This window comes from Phocoena phocoena, chromosome 3 (genome assembly GCF_963924675.1).
Source record: "Phocoena phocoena chromosome 3, mPhoPho1.1, whole genome shotgun sequence".
Taxonomy (NCBI): domain Eukaryota; kingdom Metazoa; phylum Chordata; class Mammalia; order Artiodactyla; family Phocoenidae; genus Phocoena; species Phocoena phocoena.
In genome coordinates this window covers 130340444-130360428 of record NC_089221.1, presented here as the reverse complement: position 1 = coordinate 130360428, position 19985 = coordinate 130340444, and the positions used below count along the sequence as shown (strand labels likewise).

At 45.0% G+C, this 19985-nt stretch overlaps 1 protein-coding gene across 4 annotated transcripts in view; it reads right to left on the bottom strand.

The window, feature by feature from the left end:
- Positions 1-19985, bottom strand: part of GRIA1 (glutamate ionotropic receptor AMPA type subunit 1) — a 304809-nt gene that overhangs the window by 84823 nt on the left and 200001 nt on the right. For all 4 annotated transcript variants that reach the window (XM_065873661.1, XM_065873662.1, XM_065873663.1 and 1 more), the window contains 3 exons: positions 10013-10123; positions 9123-9329; positions 2867-3237 (listed from right to left, as the gene is read on the bottom strand). In XM_065873661.1, coding sequence (XP_065729733.1) covers positions 2867-3237; positions 9123-9329; positions 10013-10123 — 689 coding nt within the window. The remainder of the gene's footprint in view (positions 1-2866; positions 3238-9122; positions 9330-10012; positions 10124-19985) is intronic.

The following is a 19985-nucleotide window of genomic DNA, read 5'->3' as shown; positions in this document are numbered from 1 at the left end:
TCATCAGGAAATATGTAAACAACAACAACAAAAGCTTCCACTGGTGTTTGCGCTTGTCTGCTTGGCTCTGGTTCTCATCACTGTCCTAGCATCCTTGTGTTTTTGTCTGGCCCTAGTGAGGTGAAGTATGTACCTTTTCTCTTTAGCATATATTCCCAACAAATGCTGTGATGCATATTCCGACTCTTAGCGGGGTTTATGCAGGTCCCTAAGTGCTGGAATTGGCTGAGCTAGGCGTGGTAAGCAAGAGTCCATCTCAAGTGGATAAAACTCCTTTTTCTGCCAGGTAGACTCTTCTCTGCCTGTCAGACCCCTAAATCCAAAATCCTTCCTCCCAGTCCCTCTGAGGGGGAGCCTCAGAAATACAGGTATTGCTGGTCTCAGGAGTGAACCACCGTTCTGCTTTGTCCGTGGACTTCCCCAGAAGAGAGAGGTCCAGTGGCTTTTCAATCAGTGTGAGCAGTGGCACCCTTTCTTCTAGTGAAGTTTAGCAGAAGTCCAATATAGAAAATCGATAAAAAGAATTGAAAATAGCTTCTCTTTTGTTGTGCTTCCTGTGTGCTGGCTGGATACTGTGTTATGGGTTCTATATGTATCAGTCTCTTTTAAACCTCACAACAATACTAGGGTTGTTTCCCATTTTACTGGTGAAAATACAGAAGCATAGAGCGGAGTTGTTTTATTAAAAATGGGAAGGAAGGCGGCTTGGGTTTCCTGTTTGGTCACCTCAAGGTCAATTCCAAAGTAGCCTCGTGGAACCCTCAGGAGTCCTGGAAACACAGTTTGAAAATACTCTTCTAGTCAGAAGTCACAAACGCACATACCCTTTCAGGGGCAGCTGAGTCACACAGGAATGAAGCTGATCACCTGGGGGCCGTGGTCAAGTGGGGAATACACGCATCAGCTCAGGAGGGCAGCTGCCACTCAGTTTTGGACCATCATTGCCAAACTGTGCAGGTTACACAGAAACATGCCCGGTAGAGGATTCAGTTTGTGGGTCACTGACTTGAGACTTCAGGAAGAATGGTGAGGAGTGTGAAAACACAGCCTGAGGTCAGTCCACAGGGGTGCCATTAGCGGGTAAGATGCCCAGCCATGAAGGAAATAAAGGAGAAAAAACAAGCCCAGGGGTCTTTTCAGACACATGCATGTTAGGATGGCCCATTATACTGAGTAGTGAAGAATCATTTCTTCCCATTGTTTACCTACTGGCCTGAGTTATTTTTAAGCAAGCCCTTCCCCTTCTTGGTTGTCTCTGCTCTTTACCATGTGTTTGCCAGTACTGGCCAGGCATCCAGTCTCACACCTCTTCTCCCACGCAACCCCCCCGACTGTCTTCTTATTTAAAGAAAAACAAGAGTATAATGGTGAACGATGAGACAGTCTAAATTATACAGCAGGCAAAATGAGTCCTGAGGGAAGCTCCTTAGGAAGATTTTATTCCATTGCCACTTAGGAATATTGGTCCTTGCTGACACCCAAATGCGAACCAGGTGGTAAAGATGCCTCCAGGACGTGTCTGTGAGGCCTTGGTATTTATGCAGTTACGCCCCCAGGAAGTGAGAGTGTGTGCAGATCTATTCATGCAGCCCGATTCTAAGCCATGCCTCCCTGCGTGCTTTAGAAGCTTGGTATCTATAAGCGACTGCCTACTGATTAAAGAGCTCATCGACATTAAGCAACTGTAAAAGGAAATACAGTCAGCACTTATTTATTTGTGACATGATTTGTGACATGAACTTTCCAGAATGTAGTTGAAAGAACGTTACACACAAAGACAGAAAGGGGGTCAGTAAATTTGGGAATTGGTGTAGGTTGGTAGTTTTCAGATTTCTTGTTTCCCCTCTCCATTCCACTTTTCCTTCTTCCTCCCTCCCTGCCTCCTTCTTTCCCCTCGCCTCCCCTCCCCTCGCCTCCCCTCCCCTCCCCTCGCCTCGCCTCCCCTCGCTTCCCCTCCCCTTCCCTCCCCTTCCTTTCCCTCCCCTCTCCTTTCCTTTCTGTTCCATTTTTTCAAAAGAAATTGTATTCACAAGCCCAATACGTAAAACAGACAAAAATGGCGCCACTCATGTCTCCTGTGGGGGCTGAAACCTCACTGATTTGGTCACCCCAGTACTCTCAGTATGATGTCTGAGGCATTTCTAAGAAACTTCATTTTCCAACCGTAAGAACCAAATTTACATCACCGTTGGAACTAGATTATTTCCAAGATCTTTCTCAGAACCAAGAAAAGAAGACCCATTTTCTCTTAAAGATGAAGAAACCAGGGTCTACAAGGGCCAGGTGACTTGTCCAGAGACACACAGAAAGTGCTAGAACCAGAGTGAGAACCCACTCATAATTCAGTGCTCCTTCTACCCCCTCGGAAATAGTTCAGGATGGGGGTTGAATCTTGACTCACCTAGCTATTAGCTGTGTAACCTTGGAAAGATATTCAGCATTTCTGTGGTCCCTCATTTGTAAAAGGAGATAGAATCCCACCTAATGCTTCTGCAAAGATTCAATGAAATAAGGCATGTAGAGGACTCAAAACCTTGCTTACTGTATGTGGTAGGTTCTCAACAAATGTTAGTTGTACCATACTGTCCCCCGTCCTTTCTCTGTACCTTTCGGCTCCAGAACATTAGAGTCATGATTATGCCTGTTCATCTTGACAGAGCACATCACCCAGATAGCAGATAGAACTGATCAAGGCACAGGACGTGTCCATATACTCCACAGCATGCAACGGACAGCTGACAGTAAAGCATAGTTGAAAAACCGAATACTATAAAGTCTGGAAAAAATTCCCACCCTTGATTTCCCAGTATTTGTATTTTCCTATATATATGGCATTGAGCAAAGGGGTTGAGAAGAGCTGACTCACCTTGGAGAAATGTCACATCCTTGCTGCATGAAGGCTCCCAAGGAGAACCACAAGCTGTTGAATATCCCAAACTCATTGGACTGGTCACTGGTTGTCTGGTCCCGCCCTTCCTCAAACTCTTCACTGTGCCATTCGTAGGGGCTGAAGCGGCTGACCAGGAAAAGGACAACACTCACTCCAATGTAGGCGAAAACAATACACATCCAAATCTCATAAGCCAAAGGATCCAGGAAGGAGAAGACCCCTGGCTTGGACTTCTGTGGCTTTTTTATCATGATGGAGATCCCCAAACTCATAAATGGTTTGGAGAAATCTATCACCTCTTCCCGGACCAAGGTGATAGTTAAAGGGGCCACGGCCACATCTGCTCTCTGCAAAAAAAAAAAAAAAACACAAAAGAGACGCCCTTGAGTTCAGCAGCTCTCTGTTCTCTTATTTTTCTCTTCACTGTGAATATTCTTTTGTAATCTTAAAGGATGTGAGAGTTGGAAAGAACCTTAGAAGTCCAAACCCTCCTACTCTCTATAAAATATTTATGGTGAATGGATGATCGGCTCAATATCTCACAGGAGAGATTATCCCATTCTTTGACAGTTCTAATTGTTCGGGGCGTCTTCCCCACCTTATGGAAGGGGCTGTCATATATCTGTTATTTTTTGCCTGCCCAGCAGCCATGCCTTCTTCCTCTGGAAGAACTACTGCCCCACGCTCAGTCCTCCTGGTTCAAATGGGACTGATCACCCTGGTTATGAGGTGAGGCATATCACCCAGGTTTGGCCATCGGTGTACACTACTCCCCTGGCCAGAATGGTTCATTCAAGGATGGCACAGGACCCAAGTCTCTTTAATGAGCATGAGCCCTGAAAGTCAGAGTGAGAGATGATCCATGATGACATAATTTGAGTCAGCCTTAATTCAGGGCTTACCCTGGACTCCCTAGGATCATATGTCAATATGCTCTTTTGTTTGTCCTCAGGAACATGATCCAATCAGTCTGTTTGCTTAAGCCAGTTTGAGTTGGGCTTCTTTTACCTGCAACCAAGACAGCCCTGGCTAACAAGTGAAGGCAAATTTAACTCAGTAAATATTTACTGGGTGCTTATTATGCATAAGCCCTAGGCTGGAAGGGAAGCTGTGGTCTCTACACTCAGGGAATTACAAACTAGTAGGCGAGATTAGTACACACACACAAAATTTTCCAGTCTATAGACTGGAGGCATGCTGTCTAAGAGATACAAAATGCCACAGGAGGTCAGGAAGGAATTAATTCTGGCTGGGGAGATCAGGGACTGCGCCATCAGAGAGGTGACATGTAAATTGGCACTGAAGTGAGAGTAGGATTTCAACAGGTTGCTCGGGTACAGAATACATTCCCAGAGAAGGGAATCATGTGAGGAAAGTAGTTTCTCTCTGGCAGAGAGAAAGTAAAGTAGTATCACAATTTTTTTTTTTTTCAAGGAGACTGCTAAGAAGTGCACAAATAACTCAGTTTTAAAAATTCATGTAGATAAACATAAAATGGTTGCAAGAAATGTTCATCTTTGTGCATCCGGCATGTGGAGTCACCAGCCTTGCTCTTCTGTCTTTCCTACCTCTGCCTAATGGCAGAGGCACTGGCATCTCTGCTGTAAAATCCACTGCTCTCTTGGCCTGAGATCAAGAGATCCTGGAAACCTAACACGGTTCCATGGACAGATGCCATGACATTCATTTTTGAAATGAGAGGCATGTCTGTGCAAGTCTGTTGGAGGCGGATGGCTTTCTCTTATGATGCTGTGTAACAGTCCAGATGTGAGGCTGGGGACAGATGCTGCGCAGACTCCGGCCCCGCCCAGCTGCCGGCTGGTGTTGCTTAGGAAAGATTTCCTGTGGTTACTCTCATTGGCTGAGATTTTTGAGAAGGCCTTTTACATGGAATAAAATGCCTGGCTTTAGAATGACTTAAGTTTCTCACTTATAGAAAGAAACTTTCTGTAAAGCAATGTGGGATTGAATCTGTATTTCATAGTAATCTTTTTTTTCCCTAACACCCATTGCATAAATCTTGATACTTTTTACAAACACTTACAAGCCATTGCCAGGAAGAAGATATCTCTTCTTTCCTCTGTAACCTAACATAGGTAGAAAAGGAATGGGGGAGAAAAGTCATGGAACTGACTTAGAGGGAACGACCACAAGTTACCCAAAAGGGAGGTGGATGTCGAGCTTCTAAAGTGGTAAAGGGAATTGAATGGATTTGTCTGATGCCTCCGGATGTGAGTTAATAAAAGGGACTGTGAACTGGAAAAAATGTCACAAAACCACATGATCTCATTGCTTAGTTCATTTAGCAGTTCCAAGATTGATTCCACGGAACATTATTTTTAGAAGGATGTTAATAAGTATACCATGAAAATAAACACAAATGTAAACAGACTACTTTGGGGTCAGACTTCTCAGAACCTTTAAAAGACCACTATGCACTGAGAATTTCCAAGAGGGGTAAGTAGATACAGTGTTTCCAAAATTCTTTGGCCATGGACCCCTGAGGGTCTTCAAAAGGCACCCATATGCATAGGAGACACACACAGCGGGAGATGCTTAAGTTCAGTGACCTCATTTTGCAGATAGGAAACCCAGGTCCAGAGAGGAAGGGTGGTTTGTGCAAAGCAGCAGTGTTTTCAGCTTGTTTGATGTTGACTGAGAGGCTTCAGGAGTTGATTTCCAGCACCTGAGGAAGTTACTGGACCTCTGCAGGATCAGTCAAGGGCAATGCTCATCTGGGAAAGTAGACCTGGCCGCTTTGCTTTGTGATTCACTGACCACGCGCCCTCGAGTGAGATGGCTGTCCTTTTGGATGTCAATTTCCTCTTTAGAAAAAGAGGCATAATAGTTTTTGCTTTATCTATTGGAGAGCAGTGTTTTGTGAGAGTCAAAAGAATTCAAATACGTGAGGGTACTGTGACCCGTGGGCATTTCACAGGTGCTCAAAATTATTCTCTTAAACAGATGTCTTGCGACAGTGATTCTCAAACTTGAGCGTGCAGCACGTCCAAAGCACCTTGGGGTTTTTTTTTTAAACCACAGATGGCAGAACTGCTAGATCACTGGGTCTGGAGAGACCTGAGAATTTGCATTTCTAACAAGTTCCCAGGTGATGCTGCCGCTCCAGACTTTGAGAACTACTGACCCAGGAGATCCCCAAACAAAATACATCTGTAAAAAATCTTGGGTAAAAGAGTAAACCGTGTTGATGCAGTAGGTAAAAGCAAAAATTGAAGAAAATGATCAGGGATGGAGATTCACTCTGAGCCAGGCACTGTTTAGGGGAATACTCGCCACCCCCGCCCTGGGATAAAGGATTCAGGGGTAACCCTTGGGAGGAGGCCAGTGGCTCGCAGGAGTCATGTAGCCAGTAAGCTGGCAGAGTCGGAATTCATATCCAGGTGTCTGTCTCCCAAGCTCACTCTCTTTCTGCTTCATTAAGACAAGGAACAGGCAAGAAAGTCACTGAGAATCAGGCACAAAGCCATACCCATGCAAGAAGCAGAAATTTCTTTTGCAGCCTGTGGCATCTGAGAATGCAGACGCTGTTGCTATTCTCATCACTAGTTAATAGTGGCCTTAGAGTCCAGTGCTCAGATGGTGTGATTTCTACAGAGGCAGTATGTCCCAGCATGCAGCGTTAAGAGCCAGGGCTGCATGTCCCGACGCTGCTCTGTGTCCTTGGCCAAACTGCCTAATCTCCCCGGGTCTCAGTGTCCTCATCTATAAAATGTGGTAAATAATCATATCTACCTTCTGGGGTTGTTATGAGGAGTAAGTGAAATAATATGGGTATTTAGCATAGTGCCTGCCATATACTACATGCTGACGTGCTACTATTGTAATTGTTGATAAGAGCAAAAGGGAGCAAAAGGAAGGTGAGAGACACCCTGGTTGACTTAGCCTATTTAACAGGCACAGAACGAAGAGATTTGGAGGCCTCCGAATGAATTTTTCTGATCTTGCTGGTCGTTTGTGGCTGAGAGGTGCTTTCCCCAAACTCCTCTATTCTTCCTCGGTTGTGGGGGGCGTTGCAGAAAAAGAAAACCAAACTGAAAATCCAGAGAGGGCATCCATTTGGGCCCATCGTGGAGTTTTCAGAATACAGTTTTTTTTTTTTTTTTTTTTTTGGCAGTACACGGGCCTCTCACTGCTGTGGCCTCTCCTGCTTGCGGAGCACAGGCTCCGGACGCGCAGGCTCAGCGGCCATGGCTCACGGGCCCAGCCGCTCCGCGGCATGTGGGATCCTCCTGAACTGGGGCACGAACCCGTGTCCCCTGCATCGGCAGGCGGACTCTCAACCACTGCGCCACCAGGGAAGCCCCAGAATACAGTTTTTACTGGGCAGAGGGACAGGCCTTGTGGAGGTGAGGGGAAAGGGGAGGGCTAGCAGTTGAGGCATCCAGAGGTAATTTTGGTTTGTCACTGATGAGCCAGTGACCCATGACTAATGGCTGGCTACTGGGGGGCTTGCCCTTAGGATAATCATATCATTGTGCTGCTCAGATCATAGGCCTTTTCTAAGGGAACATGGGATGAAGGTAAAGATGAATGTTGTTGGAGGTGAAAAGTTCACAGTAGTTGCCATGGGGATGACCTTAAGAGCTTGGTGGAGGTTCCCATGGAAACCAACCTCAAGATGCAACATTAATCACCCATATCTCTATCTTTCACCCGTGGAGCTTCCCAAAGGTGAGAGGCAATAGAGGAGGAGAGAGGGTAGAAGCACGTCCCCCTTCTCAACTCGTTAACCATCTTCCCAGGTTATCTCATAAAGCCACCTTCCTAGAAAGGGTTTTCTTTGTTCCATTTCTTTCTTCTTTGAATTCCCTCTGTATGGCTCTCATGGCCATCATGACTCCTATTGCCTTGATCTGAGACAATGAGATTTTAAAACCTCCTAAATGGGTGCTTCATCCTGACCAGAACTCGACACTGGCTTGCGGCTCGGCATATGCTTCTGTTCAGAAACCCAGCCTGGAGGCTTTGATTTCTATGAGTGAAGCTCTGGTGGTCTCTTTCCTGCATGTGGTGGCAGGATTCTTCTTCCATTGCCTTTTGTTGTTCCTCTACTCAAGTACCTTCATGATCTTCCAGTGCCCACTGAATCAATCCACACTCTTTCCCTTGTCATTTCTTACTCAGACTTTATCCCTGACTACTCATCCCAAGCCCTCTACAAAAATCATCAGTGTTTTCTCATTCTCCTTTCACACCTTACTTATTTCCATCACCATTCCATAGTTTATACTTTAGAAATTCTTGGGCTGCCTTTCTATTTGAATATGGCCGTGTTCAAGTTCTACATCTTTCTTGAGGGCTAGACACACTCATATTAGCCTTTTGCTTGAACCTTGATTCTCTGCTGTCTTACCATTCTCTCATTGTCTTTTCTACCCCATAAAATGTTAAAATCCTTGGGGACAGGGATCAGATCTTTTACTTCTCAGTGATTCCTTAAACACTTAAAACAATTCAGGGCATTCAGTGGCTTCTCCAAAATGCTTCAGTTTATTGAAGACTTTATAGCAATTGTGTGTGGTCTTATTTCAAGTGTGGTGAATGGAGTAGACCAATCCCTATTCACAGGTAACTGTTATATAAGGCAGGGTAAGCCATAAAAGAAGCAGAAGCTAAATTCTACAAGGAAGGCAACAACAGTTAAAAAGGGTTCTCCCCATACCTGTTACGGGGAGAACGAAATGACATCTTGGAAAAAGTAGTATCTGATACAGGTTTGGGGGGAAGGGTAAGATTTTTAGAGGTGCGGAATGGAAGGGGACTCGAGAATAGAGTGACTCAGGGTGGTGTGGCTGAAATGGAAGGTGCTAGAAAGGGCAAGTAACTAGAACGTTTGGTTGTATCCAGGCTACCCCCAACACCAGGGAAGAAATTCATATTGAGGGAGACATAAGGGACTGAGCAGGGAAGTAACAACTCAGCGGTCTGCCTCGAGAAAACTGATCTTGAAGCTAAACTATCACCTGTATTGGTTGATGATCAACTGAAGTCACAGGACTGAGCTGAGTTTGGCTGAAGGAGCTGGGACCAGGAACCTGAACAAAAAATGTCTTCAGATATGGGATTTTTGGACTCCTCATCTTTTCGGCATCAGTAATACTAAATCATGGGGTCTAATGGGCATCTGTGGGCAGGGCCAGCCAACCACCAAATGATTTCCTGTCAACCTCTCTGCCTCCGCTTCCAACTGCCCACCCTGTAGGGAACTTACTCCATAGACCAGCTCTCCCACCATGCCATTCCAAGCCTTTGTGTCAGGGTCGCGGGCTCCATATTTCCCATCGCTGACGATCTCAAGACGGTAGGAGTAGCCCACGTGCTTGGCAATCTCTGCTGCCAGCTCCACGCAGTAGCCCTCGTAGCGGTCATTGCCTTCAAACTGGTTGGCATTCTTCTTGAGCATCACATAAGGGTCCTCCTGGTGGAGAAATGGGAGACAGAGAATGTGGGTCTGGGGCTCACTCTTGCGGAGGGAGGCCTTTGGCATGGCAGAGGAGGGTGTCTCCAACACTGCTAAACCCTGGGGAAGTCTCTCTGGCCCCTAAATCCACTTCCTGCATTTCTGCTCCTCCCATTACAAAACTTCTTGGGTTAAGGAAGCAAACTATTAAAATAGAATGTTTCACTGGGACGCCATGCCTAGCCTTTCAAGTTGTTCCGGGAGCTCTTTGTATTTTTTGGAGGTGTTAGGGGAATAACCCTTAAATAGGCTCCAGCTGTCTCATCACTGAAAATCATAGCAGCTTTACTTATACTCACTTTAGGTGCTGGACTTTAGGGAACTTGCTTTGAAAATGGCTTCTACTAAGGAAGGGTAGAGTCAGAACCACTACAATTTAGTCTCGCCCTTATGTTTTATATATATTAGAAACTGTGGCTCAAAGGAGGGTAAGTGACTTACTTACCCAAGAGCACAAAGTGAAATCATGGCAGAGCCAGAGAGCAAAAGTCCCTCTGACTTTCAGGATATTCCTATTTTACTTCCTCTTTCTACCGACCACAGTTTTGGCAAGAAGAATGACCAGCTTTCTCTCCTGGGAAAACCTGTGTGTTGGTCTGTCTCACATCCCGGGTAACCTCCATGAAGGACTGAGTACTCACTAGGATTGTAGTGACGATGTACGTTCTATTCTGGACACTTGAGTTATCCCCCCCGGCTTGAGCATCCGTGGCTGCAGGGACAAACTTATCATCTTCATTCCAGTAGCCAATCTGTTAAAGAGAGGAAGGTGCTGACATAAGGTGATCCAGGCTCCTCAGGAATGGCCCACTCTGGGTCCCCCAGCCAACACCAGACAGGAAATCAAGGAGCTGAGCATCACACCGGCAATCCTGGACACACCAGGCTCTGAGGTATTGGTAGATATAAACAACAAGAGACAAGATGCTCTCTAGGTCCTCCCATCCCCACCCCATGAAAATCCTCATCATGATGGGTAAGCCTGAAAATTGTCTCTTAAGGGGTGAGGGTTTAACTGTTGATGCAGCTAAACTGTTACGTACGATGCGAGTCAGGGCCATAGAGATTTAATTCCCTGCATTTGTTCACAAGGCCAAACCCCACCTTCTCCCATGCCTAGTAACCCTTCTCTTCTGAACTCATTCTGAAGTGTAGTTGGAATCATATGATTTAAACCTTACATTCTTGTTTTCTTTTGCTTTTTTTTTACATCTTTATTGGAGTATAATTGCTTTACAATGGTGTGTTAGTTTCTGCTTTATAACAAAGTGAATCAGTTATGCATATACATATGTTCCCACATCTCTTCCCTCTTGCGTCTCCCTCCCTCCCACCCTCCCTATCCCACCCCTCTAGGTGGACACAAAGCACCGAGCTGACCTCCCTGTGCTATGCGGCTGCTTCCCAATAGCTATCTGTTTTACGTTTGGTACTGTATATATGTCCATGCCACTCTCTCGCTTTGTCACAGCTTACCCTTCCCCCTCCGCATATCCTCAAGTCCATTCTCTAGTAGGTCTGTCTCTTTATTCCTGTCTTACCCCTAGGTTCTTCATGACATTTTTTTCCCTTAAATTCCATATATATGTGTTAGCATACAGTATTTGTCTTTCTCTTTCTGACTTACTTCACTCTGTATGACAGACTCTAGGTCCATCCACCTCATTACAAATAGCTCAATTTCGTTTCTTTTTATGGCTGAGTAATATTTCATTGTATATATGTGCCACATCTTCTTTATCCATTCATCTGATGATGGGCACTTAGGTTGTTTCCATCTCCTGGCTATTGTAAATAGAGCTGCAATGAACATTTTGGTACATGACTCTTTTTGAATTATGGTTTTCTCAGGGTATATGCCCAGTAGTGGGATTGCTGGGTCATATGGTAGTTCTATTTGTAGTTTTTTAAGGAACCTCCATACTGTTCTCCATAGTGGCTGTACCAATTCACATTCCCACCAGCAGTGCAAGAGGGTTCCCTTTTCTCCACACCCTCTCCAGCGTTTATTGTTTCTAGACTTTTTGATGATGGCCATTCTGACCGCTGTGAGATGATATCTCATTGTAGTTTTGACTTGCATTTCTCTAATGATTAATGATGTCGAGCATTCTTTCATGTGTTTGTTGGCAATCTGTATATCTTCTTTGGAGAAATGTCTATTTAGGCCTTCTGCCCATTTTTGGATTGGGTTGTTTGTTTTTTTGTTATTGAGTTGCATGAGCTGCTTGTAAATTTTGGAGATTAATCCTTTGTCAGTTGCTTCATTTGCAAATATTTTCTCCCATTTTCAACCCACTGAGGGTTGTCTTTTGGTCTTGTTTATGGTTTCTTTTGCTGTGCAAAAGCTTTGAAGTTTCATTAGGTCCCAGTTGTTTATTTTTGGTTTTATTTCCCTTTCTCTAGGAGGTGGTTCAAAAAGGATCTTGCTGTGATTTATGCCATAGAGTGTTCTGCCTATGTTTTTCTGTAAGAGTTTGATAGTTTCTGGCCTTACTCTTGTTTTCTTTTTAGGTTAACTGTATTTTTCCATCTGGATTTAACTTTCTAGGTGGTGGTTATTTTATCCTTTATTTCTCTTATTTCCAATTTTTGACCTATTATAATACTGAGAATATAGTCATGCCTGCAAACACTGATTGACATTATTTTTTAAAAAAAAAATAGTAGTTATTTATACTGACTCATTTTCCAAGGTCTTTTAGCAAATACTTACTGGATCCCTATTGTGTGTAAGACTCCGAGCTAAAACATTGGTGGTATTGTGGCAGGGTTGAGAAAGATACAGAGAAGTCTCGGAGATAGTCCTTGCTCTGAGTATCCCTCCAGTCTATTTGGGAAGACAAGACACACACATGCACGTGGCCCCAGAAGTGACAAGTGAGTGGCTCAGGTAGCTTGAGCCTAAGGAGTTTGGAGAAGCAGAAGTCTGGTATGGAACCTATGCTGGGAAAAAGGCAGCAGGAGGAGGTGAGGCTTAAGTCAACGAGGGATGGAAAGGTTGAGCCCAAACCTGTCAGGTCGGAGAGAAGATAAGCCAAGATGGGAAGGCGGGAATCTGCCCAGATATGTAAGTTCAGTGGGTCCTGAGTGGAGGATAGGGTTAGTCCAAGAGGGCAGTGGGAGCTTGGGTCTAGGTAGCAGAGGGATTGGAAGGCCAGGCTAAGTGGTGTAGACTTTATTCTGAAGGCAACAGGGAGTCATGGAAGGTTTGGGAAGAGCAGAATGGCGTGGCTAATAAACACACACACAGACTCCACACACACCCCTATGTCTATCTATCTTTTATTTTATTTTATTTTATTTTTTGGCTGTGTTGGGTCTTTGTTGCTGCTCATGGGCTTTCTCTGGTTGCGGTGCATGGGCTTATTGCGGTGGCTTCTCTTGTTGTGGAGCATGGGTTCTAGGTGTGCTGGTTTCAGTAGTTGTGGCACACAGGCTCAGTAGTTGTGGCTCACGGGCTCTAGAGCGCCGGCTCAGTAGCTGTGGCTCACAGGCTTAGTTGCTCCACAGCATGTGGGATCTTCCCGGACCAGGGATCAAACCCATGTCCCCTGCCTTGGCAGGCGGATTCTTAACCACTGCGCCACCAGGGAAGTCCCTGTCTTTATACATCTTTAGACCGTTGTGTTTTGTTTTGTGGTCATTCTGCTGGCTGTAGTTTTAAAGGGCAAACAGGAAGGAGAACTGAAGCGCATGTGCAGGGGGAGGAGCAGGTCTGTAAGTCAGCCCAGGTTCACAAAATCCAAGGCACATGCCAATGGTCCACTCAGATGTCACCTTCACCTTGATGTCTTTCCCAGTCCCCTGAGTTACAAAGAAACAAGTCTCCCTGCCATTTCACCGCCATTAACAACAGTGGTAATAATTGCCAACACTGATCATGTTCTTGCTCTGTCAGAGGCTGTGTTTGATAGTTTTTGTGCCAGTTCATCTGGCTTGGAAGAGTTTGTTAACTTGCAAGGTGATGGTGGTGATGCAGCTGAGAAGTGGCTGAGCTCAGCCTGGAATGGTGGTCATCTGTCTCCAGGGGCAGCTTTTCATCATGACGCTGTTCTTTCTGCGAGGGGACTTAGCCCTGGGCTGGGAATCATATTAGCTGACAGTTACTGAGTGCTTACTGTGTTTTAGGCACTCTTCTAAGTGTTTTTTATGTTTTAACTTCTCTCATCCACACAAAAACCTATGAGGTGGGTAATCAGTTATCACTCCTATTTTAACTGTGAAGAAACTGAGATGTAGGGGAAGTGGAATAACTTTCCCAAGGCCGCAGGAGAGTCGTGGAGCCAGGATCGGAGCCGGGCAGGCCGATTGCAGGGCCGTGTCCTTCTGTGTTCCGCTGGGCTGCCAGCTGGCCCTGAGCGTCTCATGTGGGTTCCCATTGGCCCCATGGTCTAGCTGTTGGCATGTCTGTCCCCATCTCTCCACGGTGCTGTGGGCTTCTCAGGGACAAAGCTAGAGGTCTGTTCGTGCTAGGACCCCTTTCTTAGGGCCACAGATTGTACCACAGAGAAGCAGCTCAGGAAAGGTTTGTTGAGAGAATGAGTGCATCCAACATGGAGACAGTGGATCCTGTTCATGCTGAGACAGTTCAGAGGCCTGAAGGGGGTCAGGGGGAGCTGTCTCTCAGGACACTGGGTCAAGATTTGTCCTCATGCCGGCATGGGTACCATGTTGCCTGTGTGGGGCACTTTCAGTCAGCCTGGAAGGGGACATGTCTCTCTAATGACACAAGAACCAGAAACTTAGATTTCCAGAATATCAGAGCCAAAAGAGGCCTGAAGAATCATTTCCTCCAACCTCTTCCTTTTTTACAGAGAGGGAGACAGAAGTTCAGAGACCAGGGGACTTGCTCAAAACCAGAATGTAGTCCTGCCTCCCCCATTTTGCTAGGCCAGTGTTCCATGGGACCCTAGGGCATCTGTAAAGGCCCTTCACCACTTTCATGGGAGGTGAGGGGTCAGAGAAGAGGGGGAAAGCCCTGGGTTCCTCACCCTTGCTTCAATAGTCAGTTCTGCTTTTAATCTATTTCACGCTTTGAGGTTCCCCTTAAGAGTTCATTTTTACAACGAGCCCGTTCGTTGAAAAATAACTATTTAAAACCATTATTGTAGCATATCGTGGGGCGAGTTTCAGAAAAGAATTTCCAAACTACTTTCCTAACACTTAACTGTATTTTGCTCTTCCCCTATGCAAATAGCACAGACAGGCTCGGGATTATTTTCTCTGTTGTACAGAAAAGAAAACTGTGTCTTGGGGAGATCAGATGATCTAACTTATATAGATTAAATAGCAGATTAGTGGCAGGGCATAGGAGCCAGGTCATGGACTTCAAAGGTAAAATTATTGAATATAATCAGTACACACTTGGGAGACGATCAAGCAAATGTAATTGCCATTTTCTTTCCCCCTGTAGTTGATGCTATGGTGTTTTCATGCCCTTCTCTTTCCCCTCCTCCTTTTTCTTCCTTCCCTCCCTTCTTTCCTTTCTTCCTTCTTCGTCTTCAGGATTAGTCACAGGTTTAGTTTTTCTTAGTTGTTCAAACTCAACAACTGTCAGCCTTGAGGAAGTTGCCTTCTTTGACATGCAACCAAGTTCTCTAAAACCTGTTGTGTTTTCATAGGTAGTATTTTTAAAAGTAATGGCTTGATGGTCCAGAGATTGGTCTCTGGCATCAGACAGACCTGTTTTAAAAGGTAGACTTTTCTTATTAGTAACTGTTTGACCTTGGGCCAGTTACTTGACCTCAGTGGGCCTCCGTCCCTGCTCTGTAGAATGGATACAACAAGAGTACCTGTCTCGCAGGGCTGCTGTGGGAACCAAATGCGTTCGTGCATGGACAGCGGTACGCATAGTGGGTGGTTCATATTAAGTCGCCAGTAAACTGAAAAATGATACCCAGTAGGGTAATGCCTGATGGAAGGCTCACAGGCTTCTATACTGTAGCACCTTTCAGTTTCACTTTGCCATTGAACGTTTTCAGTCTCCAAAAGAAGTATATATTATGGAGTATTTCTCAGACGCATTTGACAGCGTAACCCTCTTTACATGCAGAATGTCCTAGGATAAATGGTGCAAACCCCACAAAGCACGGCTCTAAAATATCAAGTTATTTGATCAAAGAGAGGGGGGAAAAGCAAGATAAATCTGTACAGACCAGATTTATATGGCTTAGAAAGAGATTTTAATTTTTAGAATAGGGATCCTTCAGAGCTGGTATTATAGCACTAATGTTAAATTGGTATCTATAGAAATTATTGTCTAGCTTGGCTTATATCAAAAGCTAGAGGAACAGTTAAATGTTGTAAACAAGCTTATTTTATTCCTAACCCCTTTGTAGGGAAATAAACACTATTGCCAGTCAGAAGAGCAGGGTGATGCCAAAACCCAGCTTGCCCCTCATGTAAGCTAGCAGGCTGAGAAATCTCCTTCCACATTTTGATGAAAAGAAAGCTGTCAAAGATTTTTGAAGGGACATTGCACTTCAGAGATGAGAGCAAATTTCCCTTTCTTAGAGAAGTGGCCTGGATTATTATACAGCCCTTTGATTCTCTACTGAGGATATGTAGGAACTTTGATTCTATCTCAAAGTAAATCAGAGCTAGTAGTTTGGTAAAAATTGGGGCCCACCGTTCAGGAGAGGATTTAAACAATTCTGACAGTGAGAGGTCTTCTCTTGGGGCCAGTTATAATTTTTGATCTCCTGTTTTCCATCTGCTTCTAGAGATTGTTTGAATATATGAAGTGAGTCTAGATGATAGATTAGATTTTTTTAAGTAAATGAAGTCTACAAAGGAGATGATCATTAAACAGTACATTCAATTGATTTACCTTGCATAGTCGTCAAATCAAATTTCCACATTTTTAGCTCTAAGCTTCCTCTGAAGACACAGCCCCTGACCTCCAAAAATGAGATCGATTATAATAAATTTTTAAGAAGGAAGACGTCTCTTGTGGCAAAGACGACCCGATGACCCCCAAGGATTCTTGTTCGCCTTGCATAGCATACAGGTATGGTGGGAAGTAGCTACCTGGACAGCAGTTGCATTTCCCAGCCTTCCATATGTCTAGGTGGGCCAGGTGATTGGGTTGGCCAGTGGAATGCAGCAGAAGTGATGCACGTCTCTTCCAGCCCGACTCCCCCAAATCTCCAGCACAGTTTGTAATAACTTTCTTCCTCACCTGTTAGCTGGCTGTTGATAGCCAGGAAGACCCAAACAGACAGTGGAGCCTCCATAAGCCTAAGTCTTAACCAGAGCCCCCAGCCCCCATACTGGTCACTGGGTGAACAAGAATGAGACCTTTGTTGCATTAAACAGCTGAGATTTTAGAGTTTATCTGTTACTGCACCTAGGGTTATCTTAACTAACACGCTTAAAGAATTTGAACTTCATAAGTGTATGTGTTAACTTTATCTGAGTTCTGCTTGAGATGTTTTTTAATTAAATTTGCCAGCAGTTTTTTTTTTTTCTTGCTGGCAGATCTATGGAAATATGGGCCAGAGTAGTATGCTCCCTGGTTGCCTAGCATCATTCAATACACTACCCACTCATTTAATGAACAACCACTTATTTGCATGTGCTTACTTATGTGTCAATATATTGTGGGCACTGAGGATACAGTAAATAACAGAACCATGTCCCTGTGTTAAGAGAGCTGACATTTTAGGGGCAAGGAGGTGAAGAAGAGGGGAAGAAAGACAATATATATCCAGACCAGGGGTCATCAAACTTTAAAGAGCCAGACTGCAAATATTTTAGGCTTTGGAGGTCATGCAATCTCTGTAGCAACTACTTATCTCTGCTGTCATAGTGCGGACGCAGCTATAGACGATACCTGAACAAATGAGTTTGGCTGTATTCCAAGAAACCCCACAAAACTCTATTTATGGACCCTGAAATTGTAATCTCATATAATTTTCACATATCATGAAGTAGTCATCTTTTGATTTATTTGAAAATGTAAAAATGATTAGCTCATGGGCTGTACAAAAACAGGCATTTGGCTGAATTTGGCCTGCAGGCTGAAGTTTACCAACCTCAGGAGAGATCAGTAAACCAACAAGAATATATCAGAAGGGGTAAGCACTGTGAAACATTGGGACAGTGGGATTGTGCTGGGTGGATGGGGGTCACTTTAGATGGCTTGGTCAGGGATGGCCTCTCCAAGGTGACTTTGCCTGGGCCAGACTTGAGTGACACGGAGAGACACTGCATATGAAACTACAGTGATTGAGAATGTCGGGTAAAGGAACAGAAGGATGCTATAGGGTAGCTGTGGAGTTATGAGCCAGAGAAGGAGGAGCAAGGGCTGATGTCAGAGGGATGCAGCGTCTGGGGTTCTGAAGGTCAAGACAAGAAGTTATATTTCACCTGCAGTAGGAAGCCAGTCAAAAGCTTTAGGCAGAGAGAAGCAATATAGCCTGATGTATATTTGAAAATGATCATCCTGGCTCTTGTGTTGGGAAAATGGCCTTCTAGAGAGGCAAGAACGTGGCCAGCAGGACTAGTGACTGGTAAGGAGGCTCCTGAGTGAGTCAGGCAGGCGTGGAAGGTGGCTTGGGCTCTGGGGTCCGCAGTGGAAATGGAGAGAAGTGGTTGGATTGAAGCTCTGTCTTAGAGCTACACCAGGTCTCAGTATGTCCAAAGTTGGGTGGCAAGGATTTACAGAAAAAACTTCCAAAGGACATCTGGACTAGAGAGCTGTGCATTGACGTCAGTAGGACCTTGTGTCACTTTCTTCCCTGCCCAATCTTTCCTTTCCAGTTATACTTGGGTCAGAACTGGGGATGACAAACTTGGGGCATGGCAGGGGGTTACATATCAAGCTGAAGTGACACTTGGCCATTTCAAGTCCAAAATTAGCTACAGGACCAAGTAGTGATGGGCAGAGATGGTTAAATCAACAATGATGGTCCCTTCATGAAAGACTTTCGAGAATTTTCCTACACTTCTCTCTTGGCAGCCAGTTACCAGAATTTGTGATCCTTCATGAATTTGACAAGGTATTTTATTTGGATAGAGGTCCCTAAATCAGCACCCCACGGTGAAGTGAAGTCTCTGAATGGGATTTCCCAAGGATTTAGCTTTAGTGGAGCCAGTGCCCATTCTGGCATTTGAAGATCCTAAGCATTTTATGGATGTATGTGTAGAGCACACACATTTCAGTAGGATGTCAAAATGGACCCAGATAACTAGAGGGTGTGTTGGCAGATCGGTGGCCATGATATGTGCTTACAGATCAGGGGAGAGTCCTCAAGGCCCCCGGTCAAGCAGCAGAAGCCCCTGTATTACCTACATCAGGTAAGGCCAGGCACTGCTCACTGAAACCAGCACAACAAGGTCACCGTGAATCTGAGAAATTACTTTGTTAGGAGGCTGACTGAGTAAAAGGCCAGAAGCCGCAGATGTGGAGGAATTCATTGTCCTCAAGTCAGATTCCCCGTAAACAAGGAGGATGCTTAAGCCCACATTCTAGGAAAGGATTTAGTCATTGGAAAGGTTGAAAAACAGCCCCAGGATCTGAAAAATAAAGCACAATGATTTGCTTGTGGATTTTAAGGTTACTCTGTAATTTCTATTTGCTGATTTATCCATTCCATGGGCTTGCACAGCCTGAATCACTCAAAATCAGGGCTGACATAAAAATCCCTGTGGCCTAAAGAAGGCAGTTGAAACAAACAAACAAAACATGGGCTGAATGTCCACTCCATTCCAGGGGCTACTTTTGGGAATCCCTTGACACAGGCAAGTGGGTAGCAGACGTCGTTTCACTCAGTGCTGATGGCGACTCTGTGAGGTAAAGGGCATTATTCCCCATTTGGAGATGATGTGACTGAGGTCCAAGGAGGCTAAGTTGTTCAAGGTCACGTGCCTAGTAAAGAGTAAGGCAGAGACTTAATTCGGGTCGTGTCTATCTGCAAAGCCTGAGCTTATAACCATTCTGCCAGTGTATCTCACCAAAGCACCCAGAGCATCATGGACCTCCACAGGCTGGGAATAGAAAGCATGAGCAGAGCTGTTCTGTAGAACTTGCTGGGATGATGGAAATGATCTGTTGAGTACATCTGTGCTGTCTAGTATGGCAGCCACTAGCCACCTGTGGCTGCTGAGCACTTGACATGTGGCTAGTGCAACTGAGGGGCTTTTAAATTATTTAGAATTAAAGTTAAATGGCCATCCACGGCTAGTGGCAACTGTATTTGACAGCACAGGCCTAGAGAGCATCAAGTTTGAGAGATGAAGACCCAGTCTTCAATGTGCCAGGCACAGCCCTCAGAACTTCCGCACCCATTAGATCATTTAATCCTCTCAGTGAGCCTATGAGATTGGCATTGTTATGGTGCCCCCCACTTAAGGCACAAAGAACCTGCTTTATTTGTCCAGAATCACAGGCTGGTAAGTGGTGATGCCAGGATTGAGTCCCAGGATTCCAGAGCTAATACTCTGATCCATGACACCCTAGTAGCTTTATACCATGTGTGCAATGCCTCTTACCCATTACGCTGTGCCACCCCAAGGAACTAGGAATGTGAGGAAGGCCATGGACGGTAAAACAGAGGCTGCCATGAGTCGTAACAAGGGAGCCTAGGAAAGGAGTAGCATTTTCTCTGA